The sequence below is a fragment of the Erithacus rubecula genome (genome assembly GCF_903797595.1).
Source record: "Erithacus rubecula genome assembly, chromosome: 28".
Taxonomy (NCBI): Eukaryota; Metazoa; Chordata; class Aves; order Passeriformes; family Muscicapidae; genus Erithacus; species Erithacus rubecula.
In genome coordinates, this window is record NC_136680.1 from 446,390 (window position 1) to 464,896 (window position 18,507).

The 18,507-nt window shown below is 56.6% G+C and overlaps 1 protein-coding gene across 1 annotated transcript in view; it reads left to right on the forward strand.

Annotated features, from left to right (window-relative positions):
• The window catches only part of PTPRS (protein tyrosine phosphatase receptor type S), a 149,422-nt gene that overhangs the window by 110,050 nt on the left and 20,865 nt on the right, over positions 1 to 18,507 (forward strand). Inside the window, exons 11-21 of the mRNA XM_079328149.1 lie at positions 3,895 to 4,200; positions 6,693 to 6,886; positions 7,331 to 7,357; positions 9,138 to 9,255; positions 12,684 to 13,274; positions 13,922 to 14,019; positions 14,156 to 14,409; positions 14,766 to 14,859; positions 15,848 to 16,063; positions 17,575 to 17,732; positions 18,298 to 18,309. Coding sequence (XP_079184275.1) covers positions 3,895 to 4,200; positions 6,693 to 6,886; positions 7,331 to 7,357; positions 9,138 to 9,255; positions 12,684 to 13,274; positions 13,922 to 14,019; positions 14,156 to 14,409; positions 14,766 to 14,859; positions 15,848 to 16,063; positions 17,575 to 17,732; positions 18,298 to 18,309 — 2,068 coding nt within the window. The remainder of the gene's footprint in view (positions 1 to 3,894; positions 4,201 to 6,692; positions 6,887 to 7,330; positions 7,358 to 9,137; positions 9,256 to 12,683; positions 13,275 to 13,921; positions 14,020 to 14,155; positions 14,410 to 14,765; positions 14,860 to 15,847; positions 16,064 to 17,574; positions 17,733 to 18,297; positions 18,310 to 18,507) is intronic.

The following is an 18,507-nucleotide window of genomic DNA, read 5'->3' on the forward strand; positions in this document are numbered from 1 at the left end:
AGAACACGGACGGGTTTCTCTCTCTGTAGCTCAGCTTTCATAGGGAGAGTTCTCATTAATTTAACGCTCTTAAGAACCTCAGCTGGGAGCTGTCAGTGTCCTGTAACACGGTGAAACATTTTTTCCTGGCTGGCTGTTGGAGGAACGAGTCAATTCTCGCTGGTCCGGGTGACATCCTGCGGCTCACAGACCTTCTGCCTCGGGACAGGCTTTTGTGTCTTCCCTCCTCAGCTCCTTTTCCGTTCAGCTGCTCCTTGGCCCGCTCCATGCTCTTCTTTCTTCTCTCTCTGCTCTCTGCCTGCCTGCCTGCACGCCCTGCCCCCCTGAGCCAGCTCCCCGCCGTCCCTGTCCCTCGCTGGCCGTGTCACACCCCGATGGCACCTTGGCTCTGGGGTGACAAAGCCTCTCCTGCTCTCCTGCTGTCCCCTCCCTGCACCACCCGCATGTGGCAGCCCCTCCCTGCACCTCCCTGCCAGGGTGGCTCCTCCTGAGCATCATAACCAAAGTAAAATCCATTAAACTAAAGGTAAAGTATCTTTTTCTTCTTGAAGTAGCTGGGTTTTAACTCTTCAAGTACCAAAGACATAGCTTGTCAAACTGGCAGACTCATGGCTGGGAGAAGCTGGGCTGCCCTTTCTGGCCAGCCATGACCTTCCCAGGCTCCCTGGCATCTCTCCCCTGGGAAATTCCAGAGGGCAGCGTGTGGTCAGCAGGCAGGGGTGGCAGGGTGGGTGCTGGGGTGCATGTGCAGGTGTAGAGGAACAATGAGGCCTTGTCACCCTCTGTTCCTGCCCAAGAAAGGGTTTCCCCCCACACAGCTCCGCTCTCCCTCCTGCCCCCTCCTCACAGTACATAAAGAATGAAATTCCCAAAGTCTATGGTACCTAAAGGGTTAAAAAACATGATATTGTGCAAGGTCAGCAAGGGTCATTCTTGTGGCTTGGACAGTCAACTTTAAAGCATGTAAAAGGTGCAGCTCAGGTGAGTACTGGCTGGTCTCAAGCAGATTCACAAATACAGTCCACCCTGTGGCTGCAGACACTCCTGGAGCCCTGGGAGGGTGGGGAGGGGTCCCAAAACAGCCAGCAGGCCAAGGCAGTGCCAAGGCAGTGCCAAGGCAGTGCTGTCCTGCCCAGGAGCTCTGCCTGTGCCTGGCTCCCTGCCCAGGGAAGGGCAGCTGGCAGAGCTGGGCTGGCACAGCTGGCATTGGTGGCACTGGGCTCCTGCCACAGCTCCAGGCTGTCCCCAGGGTCGCACAGGTTGGGCTGGATTGTGAAGGAATCCGTGCCATGAGCTCCCAGAGGCGTGTCCAGCGTGGGCAGCCAGCACCCCTGGCTGTTCTCCTCCCTCCAGGGGTGTCGGGGAGGGGGCCAGGCAGGGCCTGGGCCTTCTCCCCATCACCCACCCCCACCCCCTTCTTGAGCAGAGAAAGTGCAAAACCAAAAGGAGGCTCACCCAGGCCCTGCTGGGGCTGCAGGGTGAGTGAGCGAGCCAGTGCCCCCAGTGCCAGCTGGAGCTCAGCTCGGCCTCCTGGGCCTTGCAGAATGAGGTGCAGGATGAAGGGTAGGTCAGGTCAGACCCTCTCTGCAGTGGGTTTCTCAACTCTGCTGGCTTTGGCTGGAACTAAGCAGGAAAGGTGGATTTTAATATGCCCAGCCTCTGATGAGGATGGCAAAAGAAGGGAATGGCACCATGGCAGCTGTGGGAGAAGGCTGAGTCTGCACCTCCATACCCTGAAACCATCCCTGAGCTGGTTCTGGGACGTGGGATGAGCAGGGCACCTCTGTCCTGGAGAGGTGCTGCAGCAGTCACAGCAGATGGAGAGAGCCAGAGGGAGCAGATCTGTCACTGAGAATGTGCTGTCCTGCTCTTGGTGCTGGCAGTTTAGCAAAAGAGAACAGACTGGGGTCCAAAACTGCCATTTCTGCAGTAGCTGGGGCTCTGCTGCTGGGGGAGGACTGGGGGGGGCTCATCATGAGCAGAGGGGCATTTAAAAGCCAGTCATGTGCAGAAACCCACCAGGAGCTTGGTCTGGCCTCGTAGCTCAGTTCCTCTCGTTCTCTTGTAAGAAAGTCTTATAAGTTAGCAGTTGAAGCATGGAAGGTAGGTAAACAGACTGGGAATGTTCTGGAAGGAGTCACTTTTTATATCAGTATTATTTTATTATTATGATTTCCTTTCTGGTGTTTTCTTTTTTTCTTTTTTTTCTTTTTTTCTTTTTTTTTTTCTTTTTTTTTTTTTGTTTCAAATTATTGGCTTGATTTATGTTTTATTTTCCAGTTTGTTCTTTTTGGTTTGGTTCATTTGACATCTTCTGTGTTGTTTTGCGTGGCCAGCCATGGCCAGGGCTTGCCAGCCTCCTCCCTGGGAGTGCTGGGGAGAAGGGGATCATTCTGCCAGCTTAAAGACAGCAGTAGTGCATAAAAATAGAAGGGAAACCCGAAATGTCCTACTGGGCAGGGTGCTCAGACAGCAGTGGAAGGATTATCTCATTATCTCTGCCCTTTTTGAAAAGCCACTTCCCTCTGTCTCCTGGAGGCTCCTGGAAAGTGTGAGCCTCTCACTCCAGTGCCAGCTGGGCTGAGTGAGAGTGGATTTAGCAGAGTCCTCCAGGCAAACTGGGCCTGAACATCTGGGTTTGAGTCAAGGATGGGAGTAAGAGGTTTGAAAACAATCATTCCTCACTAAAAGAGCTTCTTGTTGATTAAAAAGCATCAGAGGAATGAGAAGCAGTGACCAGCCCTGAGCTGCTTGTAGGCAATGCTTGGGGGGCTTGTGAGTTCACCCAGTCTGCAGGGAGTGAAAAGCTCTTTATTGCAGGTGGGTGATAGTGGATTTATCGATTTGCCCTGAGGATGGATCACACTCTGCTCCCCTGGGCTGATCAGTGGTCACTGGGGACTGGCAGCAGTGGGACCTGATCCCTGGCAGTGCTCAGGGCCAGCAGGAGCAGCCAGGATGGGGGAAGCTGTTCCTGCCCAGGGCAGGATGGAACAAGAGGAGCTTTAAGGGAGAGCTGTGGTTCCACCTTCCCCTGGTCACCCTTGGGCACCTGAGAAGGTGCCTGGGCAGGGCCACAGTTCCCAAGGTTTCCTCCAGGATATTCAGAAACACCCTGGGGCAGTTCAGGCAGAGAGTGCAGTGGGAATTAGACCTGCTGCTGCTTTGGAAAATCCCCTGGATCCCTGAAAACCTCACCAAACCCAGTGCCTCCCTCCTTCTGCAAGTGTTTTCTCTAAACCCTCTTTAAACACCATGGCTTGGCAGTGTCCTGGGCATTCCCACTGTGGGATTTGGCCTCCTCCAGTCTGGGGACAACTAATCACTTCCATCTGGAGGTACAGACTCTTAAATTTAAGCCTCCTGGCAAAAGACTTGCTTTTCTTACTTAATTTTCACAGAAACTTCAAAGAAATTCAGGATCCCAGAGACTGAGGTTGGAAAGGAGTGCTTTTCCAGCCAGAGCAGCATTTGCCAGGCTGCTGTAAAGCAGGGAGCCAAAGGAAAGGGCTTTGCTAGGGTGCAGCTGGGAGTGTGGCTGGTGCCAGCTCAGTGGAAGCAGCAGGACTCTCTTGGCTGGCCCGCTTGCTGCTTTCGTCCTTTGCTTTACACCATTTCAGTTTTGATGCCCCATTTAATTTCCGTTGGCTTTTTTTTTTTTTTTTTAAAAACCCTCTTCATTTCGAAAAAAAAAAAAAAAAAGACAACAACAAAAAGCTCTCTTCTCTTTTAATTTTATCTTCCTAAACCAAACTTTCGTACGTTTTATTTTAGATTTTTTTGTTATCATTTTCCTTTTTTTTTTCTTTTATCTTTCCCATCTTTTGTTTTTTGTTTCCCCCCCCTCCCCTCTCCCTTTCTTTCCCTCTCCCCTCCTGAATCTCCCCCTCGTAGAACCGTCCGCCCCCCCCCAGGATGTAAAATGTGTCAGCACCCGCTCCACCGCCATTCTGGTAAGTTGGCGGCCGCCGCCGGCCGAGAGCCAGAACGGCGTCCTGGCCGGCTACAGCGTGCACTACCGAGCGCTGGACGCCGAGGACGCCGAGCCCAGGGAGGTGACTGGTATCCCCCCAAGCACCAGCCAGATCCTGCTGGACTCCCTGGACAAGTGGACCCAGTACCGCGTCACCGTGGTGGCTCACACCGAGGTGGGGCCGGGCCCGGAGAGCGCGCCGGTCACCGTGCGCACGGACGAGGACGGTGAGTGAGCGGGGCCCTGCTGGGGCACAGCTGGGCTGTTCCTGGGCTGGGGCACAGCTGGGCTGTTCCTGGGCTGGGGGCACAGCTGGGCTGTTCCTGGGCTGGGGGTGTCCCTGTGCTGGTTCACAGCTGGGCTGTCCCTGTGCTGGGGCACAGCTGGGCTGTTCCTGTGCTGGGGCACAGCTGGGCTGTTCCTGGGCTGGGGGTGTCCCTGAGCTGGGGCACAGCTGGGCTGTCCCTGTGCTGGGGCACAGCTAGGGTCCTGTCCCTGGGGTGTCCCTGTGCTGGGGCACAGCTGGGCTGTTCCTGTCCCTGGGGTGTCCCTGTGCTGGGGCACAGCTGGGCTGTTCCTGTGCTGGGGCACAGCTGGGCTGTTCCTGGGCTGGGGGTGTCCCTGTGCTGGGGCACAGCTGGGCTGTTCCTGTGCTGGGGGCACATGCAGGCCCCTCCTGTGAGCTGGAGGGGGATCTGAGCTCTGCACTGTGCAGCATCCTCTGGTGCCATCACCCCAAACCCTCTGAGCCCTCTGCTTTAGGGCATTTCCTGGCTTTATGGGGCTTTCTTCATAGCTCTGAGTCTTGACTGCACCACTCCCCCTGAAAAGATGCTCTCACTGAACCAGGGGCAGCCAAGGCACCAAAACTTTGCTCTGCTGCCAGAACTTGGTTTCCTGAAATCGTTGTGCATCCTGAGTTGGAAGAGGCCCACAAGGATCAGCCAAGTCCAGCTGCTGGTCCTGCCAGGGACAGCCCCAAGAATCCCACCCTGTGCCTGAGAGCACATGTTTTGAAATATTAGGGAGTTCTTCCCACACATTCCTTGTTACTACCTCCTCCTTAAGTCAGAGTTTTTGTTAGTTGTAGAAAGGAGGAATCTGTTAAAGTTTCAAAAATCTTGAGTGACAATAGTTCAGTGGCCCCACTCAGAATTTTCCTGGTATTTCTACAGTAAAATAAAACCAGGGAAAAACATGAATGGATGCATGAAGGGAGAGGGGCACCTTCACTGTGAGAGCAGGACTTCAAATAATATCAGTCAAGTAAATAATATATGGAAATCCCAAAATTTTTAGGTGTTTCTATTCCAAATAAAAAGATACTTTAAAAAGCAACAGGTTTGTCCCCAGTGTTGGTCCTGAGCCTCTGCCCACATCCAAATGTACCATAGAGTACCCTGCTCAGAAAGTGTGATTTCTGGTAGATGAAGCTGTCGTGCCCTGTAGTAGCAGTAGTAGTAGTAGCAGCACCAGTAGTAGTAGTGGTAGTAGTAGTTGTAGTATTTCCAAAGATTCAGCCAATTCCATCCAAGACATCTCTTGTTTTCTGTCCTGAGATCCCACAGTGGTTGTAGCCACCAAGCCCCTGTCCTGAGAGATGAGGGAGCTCCAAGGAGAAGCCCTGTCCTGATCCTCTCCACCCTGAGCTCCCACAGGCAGGACCAGAGCTTTTCTGGCTGGCTGGACATTGGCTTTGCCCTCAGAAGGAGATCTGGAGCCACAATGGTTCCTTCCATTTGAGCAACCTGGGCACAAGGAAGCCTGTGGAAAGCTGAGTGGGTGATGGGATGGGGCTGTCCCCATTCCAGACTGAGAGATGGGATGGGGCTGTCCCATCCCTGACTGAGAGATGGGATGGGGCTGTCCCATCCCAGACTGAGAGATGGGATGGGGCTGTTCCCATCCCTGACTGAGAGATGGGATGGGGCTGTTCCCATCCCTGACTGAGAGATGGGATGGGGCTGTTCCCATCCCTGACTGAGAGATGGGATGGGGCTGTCCCCATTCCAAACTGAGAGATGGGATGGGGCTGTTCCCATCCCTGACTGAGAGATGGGATGGGGCTGTTCCCATCCCTGACTGAGAGATGGGATGGGGCTGTCCCATCCCTGACTGAGAGATGGGATGGGGCTGTTCCCATCCCGTGTCCAGGCCAGGCAGATCAGATCCCACAGAGCTTCCCCTCTGCTCCCTGGGAGGCTGGGGACAGCTGATGAGTGCTCAGCTCTCCCTGTGTGTGATGCCCCAGGCCACCAGGCACAGCTCCAGCCCCCCGTGACCACCACCCCTATCCCCCGCAGTGCCCAGCTCTTGCTGTGTGTGTGTGTGTGTGTGTGTGTGTGTGTGTGTGTGTGTGTGATATATCTCAGCACATCAAGCACAGCTCCAGCCCCCCCTGACCCAGCCCCTGTCCCCCTGCCCTGTGTGTGTGTGTGATGCCCCAGGGCACCAGGCACAGCTCCAGCCCCCCCTGACCCAGCCCCTGTCCCCCTGCCCTGTGTGTGTGTGTGATGCCCCAGGGCACCAGGCACAGCTCCAGCCCCCCTGACCCAGCCCCTGTCCCCCTGCCCTGTGTGTGTGTGTGATGCCCCAGGGCACCAGGCACAGCTCCAGCCCCCCTGACCCAGCCCCTGTCCCCCTGCCCTGTGTGTGTGTGTGATGCCCCAGGGCACCAGGCACAGCTCCAGCCCCCCTGACCCAGCCCCTGTCCCCGCAGTGCCCAGCGCCCCCCCCCGGAAGGTGGAGGTGGAGGTGCTCAACTCCACGGCCATCCAGGTGTTCTGGCGCTCGCCGCCGCCGAGCCGCCAGCACGGCCAGATCCGCGGCTACCAGGTGCACTACGTGCGCATGGAGAACGGCGAGGCCAGGGGGCTGCCCCACATCAAGGACATCATGCTGGCTGACGCCCAGGTGAGGGAACCCACGTGGGGGCTCCTGCTGGGGCAGGGTGACTGCAGGGGACACGGGGACACGGGCCATGTGGCAGGGTCTGGGGGACGTGGGGACACGGTCCGTGTGACGAGGTGTGGCTGTCTCTGCAGTTCCTTTGTGCTCCCAGACAATATTACTGTGCAAGAGTGTGAACTGCTGTCCCAGCACTGGGATAGAAACCCATCCATCCATCCATCCATCCATCCATCCTTGCTCTCTCTGGGAACTCTTTTAATCCAGGCCAAGGCCACAGTGGAATCTACTAATTTCTCCCACTCTACTTCTTCCCTCATGCTTGCCTGGTAACTTCTGACCTTGTGTGGCTGCTTGCTCAGGGACTCCTTCCTCATGCTGTGTCTCTGTCTTTCCCTTCTTTCCCCTCTTGTATTCTCATGTGCCAAACCTCTCTTGTTCTCTGCCCAGTGGGAAACAGATGACACTGCTGAATACGTAAGTAAAAACGTAAAAATCCTCAAACCCTCCCGTGCTGGTTCTGCCTCTTCCCTTCTCCCACTTCCTTTTGTGGTGTGATATTTTCCTTTTCCCTTTTTTTTTTTTCCCCTGCAGTGCCAGCGTGCCTGTTTTAGAGCCTGTTTTTGGTGTTCCCATGCACTGTCCCCTCCCTGTCACTGCTCTGTGACCCTCTGTGACCGTGTCCTTCGTCAGCACGCAGAAATCCCACAGGGTTTTCCCTTTGGCTCTGAAGGAAAGATGGACCTGCTGCTCCTCCATGGGGAAGCAGATGGAGTATTGAATTTGGGACTCTTTGAACAGATGAGAATCCTAAAATAGTTTGGATTGAAAGGGGCCTTAAAGGCCATCTTGTTCCACTCCCAGCCAGATCAGTGAGCTCAGATGGGCTGCTTTGCAACAGCTCTGTGTCTGGAAAAGATAGCATGGGAAACATTGGGAGTACAGAATCCATGAGTCCTGAGCTATCAGGGCATGAACAAATGCTTTGTACTCTCAAAGGGCCAAGATTCTTAGAAACTCACTGATGCAAAGCACTGAGTCATTATTGGTGCTTTTACCTTTGAAGCACCTTAAAATCAGCTTAGCTGTTTGGCATTTGCTATTTCTGCTAAAATGGTAAATGTTTTCCAAAATCCTACAGCTACCAAGCAGTAGGAGAAAGCATTTTCTCCTTGGAATGACAGGGTCCTAAGACAACACAACTCTAAACTGGTTATGTTTGTGTCTCCTGGGGATTGCCAAGGGCCCTGCACAAGAGAGGGGCCTCCCTTTGAGAGATGGAGAATGAGTTTCATGGGAGGCAAGGCCTAAAATCTTAATAAAACTCAGTGGCAGGTGTGAGAGCAGAACAGGTTTCTTGATTTCCAGAATCCAGACCTGTCCCTGCAAAGTCACTGATCAAAATTCTGTTCCAAAGTTTGCTGTTCCACTCCCAGCTCACCATCTTTTCAGGACTAACCAATTTTTCCCAAGTGCTGCCCTGAGATTTAATATTGAAAGCACAAAGGGGTGAGGAGAGGGGAAAGCCATAAAACATGCACAACATTCCCATCTCCCTCCTTTCTGGGGCCTTGGGGAAAACCCTGCTGCATGTGCTGTCATCCTGTTTGATTTAGCACGGGTGTTCCTTTTCCAACACAGCCTTTGAAAGGCTGCATCCCTCCTGGGGAAGGGCTGTTCTTGAGGCCAGTGTTCCAGCAAAAGCTCCTGGGAGCCAGGTGTGGGGAGGCTGATAGAGGATGGGGAAGGAGGGGGTGGGATTTAGCAGGAGCTTTAGTGTGAGCAGAATGTGTCGTCTTGCACTTTGCATTCAAGCAATCCCTTTAATATTATGAAGGCATTAAAAATATCTCTGAGGAGAAAAGAGAGGAGTAATGGTGAAAAAAATGTAATCTCCCTGAAACCTCTGAGCCTCCTCTGAGGCCTCACAGTGGAGAGGAAAGCTTTGAAGGGAGCGACAGCATTTGGATGCTGAAGTGGTTTTTGTGCAGACAGGGAATGTGTGAGAGGCAGATCTGGAGGAGGATGCCTTGCACAGGCCCTGCAGAGCCAGGCTGTGTTTGCAGAGCTGGGAGAGCCCCAGGGGAACGGGGCTGTGCCCCTCTGCACTTCCCACACACACCCCAGAGTGTCTCTTGCTCTTGGATTCTGTGTGCCTGCATGCTGGAAAGGGCTGAGGCTCTGCAAGGAGGAGAGAGCTGCTGCTGGGTGTGGGTCTGGGTACTGACACCATTTCCCTTTGGCCTGTGGCAAACAGGAGATGATCATTGCTGGGCTCCAGCCAGACACTGCCTATTCCATCACCGTGGCTGCCTACACCATGAAGGGAGATGGAGCTCGCAGCAAACCCAAAGTGGTCACCACCAAGGGTGCAGGTGAGAGCCTTTCCCTCAGCTGTTGCACTTGGGCTATGGGGAGTGGGGAAAAGAATAATGCAACATAGCTCTTCATGTAATGGAGAAGCAAGAGAGAGCTTTAAATAAAGAAACACTACACTTATATATAGGGTGGTTCGTGCAAAACAGAGTAGAAAAGGCTCATTGGTCCAAGAGGGCAGCACCTCTTTGAAAACATGCTTTGTGCAGAACATCACGTCCCTCACGCCCTCAGCAGGTGTTTAATCATTGCTATCATTTCTTGTCCTTGAGCAGCCTGAGAAACCCAAGGCTTCAAGGCTGCTTTTTCCCTGGTTCCCAGCAGTACCCAGCAATACTCAGGCACTGGGATTCACCCACTTCCTAAAGCCAAGGAGCTTCTCCAGACTCACCTTCTTTCATCCCACTCCCTTCCTGAAGGACAGACTTGCAGCAAGAGCCAGGCTGCCCCAAAGGCAAAATTCCATTTAGTAAGGCAGAAACCCCTTCATTCCTCTCATGCAGCCCTCAGCAAATGTCACCATTTTCTGTCCAGTGCTGCAGATAGCCCAGACAGACCCAGAGACACAACAGAGGATGAATTTGTCACTTGTGATCTCTTGGGCTGTGAATTGCAGTGCATCAGGAGGAAGTGGCTCTGCCTGGTGTGAGTGCAGCTTTGCAGGTGCCCTGGGCCAGGAGAGCTCTGCTGGCAGGGTGGTGACCTGCAAAACCTGAGAGCAGCAGGCAGGCAGAGGAGCTTGTCCTGCCTGCTCTTGTCTTGTGGTGCCATGGCTGGATGTGCATCCCTGTGCTCAGGACAGCTGCAGGGAGACACTCTGGCAGTAGTGACATTTCCTGCTCTCCATTTCTGGGAGCTGGGCTGCCTGCACATTCCAGCCAAAGCCTTTCCCTCCACTCACCCTCTGCTCCTTCCCCTCCAGTTCTGCCCATCTTTCTCCTCACTAACTCCCTGGTTCTCTGCTTGCCTTCTTCCCAAGGCTCTCCACCCTTGCTGTTTGTCTCTCCTGGAGCCTTTCTCCCTGCCTGGCTCCCTTGTCACTCTCTCTTGTCACCCTCCCTCATCTCTTCACATTCAGATTTGCAGTGCAGGTGATCAGTCACAGAGGGATGTTTTCTCCAGCACAGCAGCTATTACCCAAAACTTAATTTCCCCTGACTTGAAATAGCTATTTTAAAAAAATCTTTCAAATGTCTCTGTAACATTCTTACCTTCTTTGCTGTGTTGAGTCAATACACATTCTGAGAGGAGAGATTTCTTTCTTTATCATTCAGGTCTGGGGGCTGAATTTAAATACAGTAATACATCTAATTTTCTCCTTTACTGTCCAAGCCAATTGCAAAATAAAACACTTCCCCCTCTCTGCACTCTCTTCTCACCTTTATTCTAAACAATATTTGTTGTGCAGATGTAATACTTTCAAGCTCAGCTGATTACAGTAACTTTTATGATAAAAACTGAAACATAAAGGTAATGGCACACTTTTTCTCTTTAATGTGTTCCTTAGGCATTCCCAGGGGAGGAAGCTGGCTCTGCCTTGGCAGTTTGGAAGGAATAGAGCATTTGTTTCAGGGATAGCCCCTCGTCCCCTCTCAGGTGTCAGGGAGGAGCAGCAGAGGTTCCCCAGTGTCACCTCTCAGATCCTGCCCTGCTCCCCCAGCCAAGCCCCAGCCCTGAACCCTCAGCCCTGCTCAGGCTCTGGCTGTGGGACTGGCTGGGGTCTCTCCCAGCTCCATCTCTCTCCTCCTGTGCAAGCAGCAGAAATGCCCAGGCAGAGAGAAGGAGATGAGATCTCTGGTAGTGGGGCTGAGTGTCGGTGGCGCGTGAGCTGCTGGAATTAATCTCTGCTCTCTCTGGCTTTGGGGCTCTCGGCACTGCACGTGTCATTTAACTGTGGCTGAGGGCTTGCTTAGCAGCCAGGCAGTGCCAGGGCTCATTAGGCAGAGACATGGCACTGCTGAGAACCCCCAAAGGTGGGGGAGCTCCTGGCAGGTGAGGAGGAGCTCGCTGAAGATGCAGCAGCACTGAGTGCCCATCCTCCAGAGCAGCACAGAGCAGCAGCAGCTGTCCCTGCCCTCTGCCTCACACTCATTCTGGGCTCTGGCTCCTCTGCTGAGCTGCCTGGCAGCCCTGGGAGCTGGCCCTGTGCCTGCTGCTCGGGACCTGGGGCTGCCCAGACTTCCTTCCATCCTTCACTGCCTCACCCTCAGCTGCTCTGGACTTCCCAGCCTGGGCCAATCTGTTCCAGTCTCTTTCTGCATGAGTTGGGCTGTGTAATGGAGGGAGGGAGGGAGGGAGGGAGGGAGGCTGGCATTTGGGGACTCCAGGTTTGTTTTTCCCTGCCCTGGGAAGTGGCTGGGACAGGGGGCTGGAGTCAGGACTGCCCAGTCTGTTCTTCCCAGCAGTGGGAGGGTGGGTGGTCCAGGGACAGGGGAGGAGCTGTGCACATCTTTCCATCCCCAACAAAGGGAAAAAAATAAACTTAGGAATGTGTCAGCACCTCTGAGCAGCGCAGCAGCGCTCCTCATTCCCCAAAGTGTTCAGAGCCCAAGCAGCTGTGCAGCAGCAGCAGTCTGGGTGCCAGGGAGCCGGGCTGGAGCACTGAGGAGCCCCTGGCTGCAGTGAGGGGTCTGTGAGGAGCCTGTGGCTGCAGTGAGGGGTCTGTGAGGAGCCTGTGGCTGCAGTGAGGGGTCTGTGAGGAGCCTGTGGCTGCAGTGAGGGGTCTGTGAGGAGCCTGTGGCTGCAGCCAAGGGGTCTGTGAGGAGCCTGTGGCTGCAGTGAGGGGTCTGTGAGGAGCCCGTGGCTGCAGTGAGGGGTCTGTGAGGAGCCCGTGGCTGCAGTGAGGGGTCTGTGAGGAGCCCGTGGCTGCAGTGAGGGGTCTGTGAGGAGCCCGTGGCTGCAGTGAGGGGTCTGTGAGGAGCCTGTGGCTGCAGTGAGGGGTCTGTGAGGAGCCCGTGGCTGCAGTGAGGGGTCTGTGAGGAGCCTGTGGCTGCAGTGAGGGGTCTGTGAGGAGCCCGTGGCTGCAGTGAGGGGTCTGTGAGGAGCCTGTGGCTGCAGTGAGGGGTCTGTGAGGAGCCCGTGGCTGCAGTGAGGGGTCTGTGAGGAGCCTGTGGCTGCAGTGAGGGGTCTCTGAGGAGCCTGTGGCTGCAGTGAGGGGTCTGTGAGGAGCCCCTGGCTGCAGTGAGGGGTCTGTGAGGAGCCTGTGGCTGCAGTGAGGGGTGTGTGAGGAGCCTGTGGCTGCAGTGAGGGGTCTGTGAGGAGCCCGTGGCTGCAGTGAGGGGTCTGTGAGGAGCCTGTGGCTGCAGTGAGGGGTCTGTGAGGAGCCCGTGGCTGCAGTGAGGGGTCTGTGAGGAGCCCGTGGCTGCAGTGAGGGGTCTGTGCAGCCCCTGCCCTGCCCAGCCCGGCTGAAGGCTGTGTCTGCTCTCAGTCCCAGGCAGGCCGGTGCTGTCGGTGCAGCAGGGCGAGGAGAGCACGCTGCTGGTGCGCTGGGAGGCGCCGCCGGGCGCCGAGGGCCAGGTGCTGGGCTACCGCCTGCAGTTCGGCCGCAAGGACGTGGCGCCGCTGGCCACGCTGGAGTTCTCGGCGCGGGACGGCGAGTACGTGGCCGCCAGCATCCACAAGGGCGCCACGTACGTCTTCAAGCTGGCGGCGAAGAGCCGGGCCGGCTTTGGGGAGGAGGCCGTGCAGGAGCTCAGCACCCCCGAGGACGTGCCCAGGGGGTACCCCCAGATCCTGGAGGCCAGCAACGTCACGGCCGGCTCGGTGCAGTTCGGCTGGCTGCCCCCCGTGCTGGCCGAGCGCAACGGCGCCATCGTCAAGTACACCGTGGCCTACCGGGAGGCCGGGGCTGCCGGGAACCTGCTGGAGAGAGAGCTGCCCCCCTCCCCGGAGAACTCCTACACGCTCAACGGCCTCAAGCCCAACACCGCCTATGACGTTAAAATCCGTGCTCACACCAGTAAAGGGCCCGGGCCCTACAGCCCGACCGTCCAGTATCGGACGTTCCAGCTGGACCAAGGTAGGACTCACCGGTTTCTGCTCCCTCTGTCCCCTTGTGTCCGGGGAGGCAAGAGAGCTGGAGAGGTCAGGCCGGGCTCAGCCAGGCTCGTGAGTAAATGCAGAGCACTCTGGTGTCACGCTCAGTCCCTCCGCTCCTCTCTGCCTTGTGCCAGGTAAGTCCCTTTTACCGCTTCTTCTAAGTTAAGTCCGGACACCTTCTGTCTCTGGCGCCTGAAGGGGGGGGCCAGTCGCTGTACAGGTGGGAAGAGCGTTTTCTTCAGCTTTTGCAAACAGCCAAAAGAGCAGAGCGAAGGTTCTCAAAAAGCGAACCCTCGAGCCGTGACCTGGGATGGGCTTTTCCTCACCTGAGCATGCTCAGCCAGGCAGCACCTCGTTCCTGCAGCAGCCACCCAGGCCAGAGCCTGGGGCAAAGCCACGTGCCCTGCTGGGGTTAGGCACAGGGACAGGGAGCACTGGGACATGGACCTTGGCAGAACTCAGCACAGTGTGGAGAGGGGGCAATCCCTTCTGTTCCTGCAGCCAGACCCAGCCTGGCAGCCCCTCTTCCAGCACTTGACATTCTCTTCCTTCTCTTTCCTGCTCTTCCTTCCCTCTGCTGCCTTCTCTTCTCCTTTCTCCTCTTCCTCGTCACTTTTTTCTCCGCAGTTTTACCCAAAAACTTCAAGGTGAAGATGGTGACAAAGACATCTGTGCTTCTGAGCTGGGAGTTCCCTGAGAATTACAACTCTCCTACCCCGTACAAGGCAAGTGGAGGGCAGGAGCGTTTCCTGTGCCCAGCTCTGCAGGGCTGGGAGTCCTTGCCCTGCAAAGCAGAGGGGTGGGGAGGGGGGAGCTGGGGCAGTGCCAGCCCTGCTCAGGGAACACCTGCCCCCTCCCCAGATCCAGTACAACGGGCTGCACGTGGACGTGGACGGACGAACCACCAAGAAACTCATCACCCACCTGAGGCCCCGCACCTTCTACAACTTTGTGCTGATGAACCAGGGCAACAGCATGGGGGGGCTGCAGCAGAACGTGGCAGCCTGGACTGCTGCTGACATGTTGTCCAAGAAGCCAGAGGTGACCCACAAGCCTGATGCTGATGGCAACGTGGTGGTGATTCTCCCCGACGTGAAGAGCTCCGTGCCTGTCCAGTAGGTTTCTGTTTAGCAGGGCTGGGGTGCTCAGCTCATGTCTTGGGGTCAGCCCTGACAGGGGCAGTGCCCGGAGGGTGATCCCTGCATTTCCAGCCTTCCTGACTGCTGCCTTCTGGAGGCACATCCCCAGTTAACAGGGGAAGGCAAAGAAGGGTGAAGGGAGCACACGAGGAGACATGGGGCTGCCACTGAACCCAGCTCATGCCAGGAGCTGTGGAATGTCCCACAACTGTGCTGAATGAAAAATAAGGGGCTTGAGCCAGTGGGGCAGTTTGGGCAAACACATCAATGTGTGGGCTCCCTTCTTCCATGGCTGATTGCCTCTGTTCCTTCCTACCCCTCCCAACATCCAGAGCTTTCTACATTGTGGTGGTGCCTCTGAGGAAGTCCCGGGGAGGGCAGTTCCTCAACCCCCTGGGCAGCCCCGAGGAGATGGACCTGGAGGAGGTGAGTGAAACTGGGCTCAGCTCAGAGGGAGAGAGAACAGCTGGAACGGGATGGGGACCTGCGGGCTGGGAGGGGCATTTGGGGGGGTTTGGGGGGTTTCAGGACAGCAGGGCAGGGAGGGGGCTGTGGGGGGGTTTCAGCAGGGCAGGGACGGGGATTTGGGGGGATCTGGGGGGGTTTCAGCAGGGCAGGCAGGGGCATTGGGGGGTCTCAGGGCAGCAGGGTGAGGAGGGGGATCTGGGGGGGTTTCAGTGGGGCGGGGCGGGGGGATTGGGGGGTCTGGGGGGTCTCAGGGCAGCGTGCCGCCCTGGCTGTGCCGTGCCGTGCCGTGCCGTGCCGTGCCGTGCCGTGCCAGGCCGTGCCGTGTCGTGCCGTGCCAGGCCGTGCTGTATCAGGCCGTGCCGTGCCGTGCCGTGCCGTGCCAGGCCGTGCCGTGCCGTGCCAGGCTGTGCCGTGCCGTGCCAGGCCGTGCCGTGCCGTGCTGTATCAGGCCGTGCCGTGCCGTGCCAGGCCGTGCCGTTCCGTGCCATGCTGTATCAGGCCGTGCCGTGCCATATCAGGCCGTGCCGTGCCGTGCCGTGCCGTGCCGTGCTGTGCCGTGCCAGGCTGTGCCGTGCCGTGCCAGGCCGTGCCGTGCCGTGCCGTACCAGGCCGTGCCGTGCCATATCAGGCCGTGCCGTGCTGTGCCAGGCCGTGCCGTGCCGTGCCGTGCCGTGCCGTGCCGTGCCGTGCCGTGCCGTGCCGTGCCGTGCCAGGCCGTGCCGTGCCAGGCCGTGCCGTTCCGTGCCATGCTGTATCAGGCCGTGCCGTGCCGTGCCAGGCCGTGCCGTGCCGTGCCGTGCCGTGCCAGGCCGTGCCGTGCCGTGCCGTGCCAGGCCGTGCCGTGCCATGCTGTATCAGGCCGTGCCGTGCCGTGCCGTGCCGTGCCGTGCCGTGCCGTGCCGTGCCGTGCCGTGCCGTGCCGTGCAGCCGCCCGTGCTCTCCACAGCTGGTGCAGGAGGTGGCGCGGCTGCGGCGCCGGAGCCTGCGGCACTCGCGGCAGCTGGAGCTGCCCCGGCCCTACATCGCCGCCCGCTTCCGCTCGCTGCCCTCGCACTTCGTGCTGGGCGACGCCAAGCACTACGACAACTTCGAGAACAGAGCGCTGGAGCCGGGCCAGAGATACGTGCTCTTCATCCTGGCCGTGCTGCAGGAGCCCGAGGCCGTGAGTGCTGCCCCCGCCCCGCTGCCCCGGCCCCCCCACGCCCTCCCTGCAGCTGCCGGGCTTTGCCCGTGCCCCCTGCCCGGGGAGCGGCTCCTGCTGCTGCCCGCGCCCAGCAGCCGGGCTGGTGCCAGTCCTTGTACACTCCTGGCTCCAGGCTGGAGCGCACAGGGGCAGGGACACTGCGCTGTCCCCTCGGGCCCGCACCAGGGTTCACAGAGCCCTGGCTCAAACCCCCTTTTGAACAATCATTTCCTTTAAAGGCTGTTCTTTAGCTCCTCAGAGCTCTGACCCAGACATCCTGCTCCATGTCACGCTCTGGGCATTGCTCAGTTCCTCTCCAGGCGCAGAGGGGAGCGTTGCATTTTTTTATGGAAAACTACAAGTTCTCTCTACCAATTCAGCATCTCTGCTGTTTTCACTGAGATGTGCTTGGCTTTATGAAACAACTGTTTTAATATTTACCTGCCTCATCCCTCACACACAATGGGAAACAGCCTAATACTTTGTTGTTTTTAAATCCCCCTATGGAATTGTAGCAGGGAGCTATTGGAAATTAAGGGTTTTCAGAGGTTTTTTTCCCCAATAAATATTTAGTTGTGTATTTGATATTAAAGGATTAGGCTGACATGCTCCTGAATGGGTTTCTCAATCGGATTACTGCAGCTTGAGGTAATTTCTGCTTTAGAACAAGGTGCTGCAGACTCACTCCCAGTGGCCTGGATCCACAGCAGCATTCCAGCCTGCTCAGAGCTGATGGAGCTCAAGGACCCAGAGCCCCATTCTGCTCCTGTCCCTGGCTGCTCTCACAGCCAGGCTGTGCCAGTTCTCTGTGCTGTTCAGTTTCTGGAGTTCCTGTGTAGGATGGGAATCCTTCCTTAGTCAGGACTGTGAAGGGTTTGAATGTGCCTCTGATGCTGCTCAAGAACCCAGCTCAGTGCAGAGGCAGCAGAGGACACACACAGTGTTTTATTGCTTTATATTCATTTGTCAGAGTTGGTTTTTTCCAGTCACCAGACCAAGTGTTAATTCTTGTTTCAATTCTTTCCCTCTTGATCTGTAATCCCATCTGACTGTCAGAACCCAGGTGGTTACAGGAGAATTTGGGGGAAATGTTTGTATGTTTGTGGCAGTGGTGAGGGCTCAGGGCTGTGGTGGAACAGAAGCAGCTTAGGATCTCTAGAAGCACCTTCCTGGCCATGAGAAGGGCTGAGCCACAGGCACAGGGCAGCTACAGCTTCACACAGGTCTGACCTTCCTGTGCTGTCTCACTGGAGCTTTGGCAGTGGAAGACACCCCTCGTGTGGAGGCTCAGGAGCAGGGCATTGTCTGCAGGCTGAAGAGGGCATTGTCTGCAGGCTGAAGAGGCATTTTCCCCTCTCCCTGTTCCCACCTGGGTTGTGCTGCAGAGAGCTCACATCCTCTCCAGCAGCTCCTCCTGTGGAATTTCTGTGCTTGCCTTTTCAGTGCCCATCCCACTCTGAGCTGTGTTCCACCCTGTCCCTGTTTTCCAGACCTATGCTGCCAGCCCCTTCTCTGACCCCATCCAGCTGGACAACCCTGACCCCCAGCCCATCATTGATGGGGAGGAGGGGCTGATCTGGGTCATCGGGCCCGTCCTGGCCGTGGTCTTCATCATCTGCATCGTCATCGCCATCCTGCTCTACAAAAAGTAAGAGCTGCTCCCTGCCCACACCTCAGGTGGTTCTGAGTGTCCCCAGGGCTCCCTGAAGGGAATTTCTGTGCTGGTCAGAGAGGGAAACTCCTTCCTTGGGCACAGCTGCAGATTCTGCCCCTTGGCACTGCCAGGAGAGCTGTGCCAGCCCCACGGACACTCCAGTGTGCAGTGGGTGTGTCAGGACTCCAGCCTGGCTGCTCACAGCCTCAGGCACCCCTTTCCATGCTCCCTGTGCCTGTGGGTGCTGAGGGGAGGCAGGGAAGGCACCTGAGCCCCCACTGCTCTCAGAGTGGTTTTCTGCTGGAACTGGGTGTGAGCCCTCAGGAGAGAAAAGGCAAAACCCCTGGAAGTGTCTCCCTTTCCCTTCCTGAGCAGCTCCTGGTGTGTGGATGAGAACTGGGGATTTCCTGAGCGCACACAGGGCAAGGGAAGGGGCCAGGAGGGGAAGCAGGGGCTGAGCAAAGTGAATAAAGGTGGCAAATGCTTCCCCCTCTCTGCAAGTCCTTTCTAACCTGAACATTTGTCTTGTCTTCTCTCCACTTACTGCTTTCCTGGACAGCAAACCAGACAGGTAAGAGCACCAGATTTGCCATTTATTCAGGTTCTTTCTTGCTGTGTGTTAAGCAGTGTTTGCTGTGTGGTGTTGGGACTTTGTTGGTGCAGTTCCCACCTCTAGATCTGTCCTCACAGACATGTCAGACTAGCTGGGACCATGTTTGAATTGGGGCAGAAAAAGCAAAGCAAGCCCAGTTTCCTCCTGTTTGTCCAT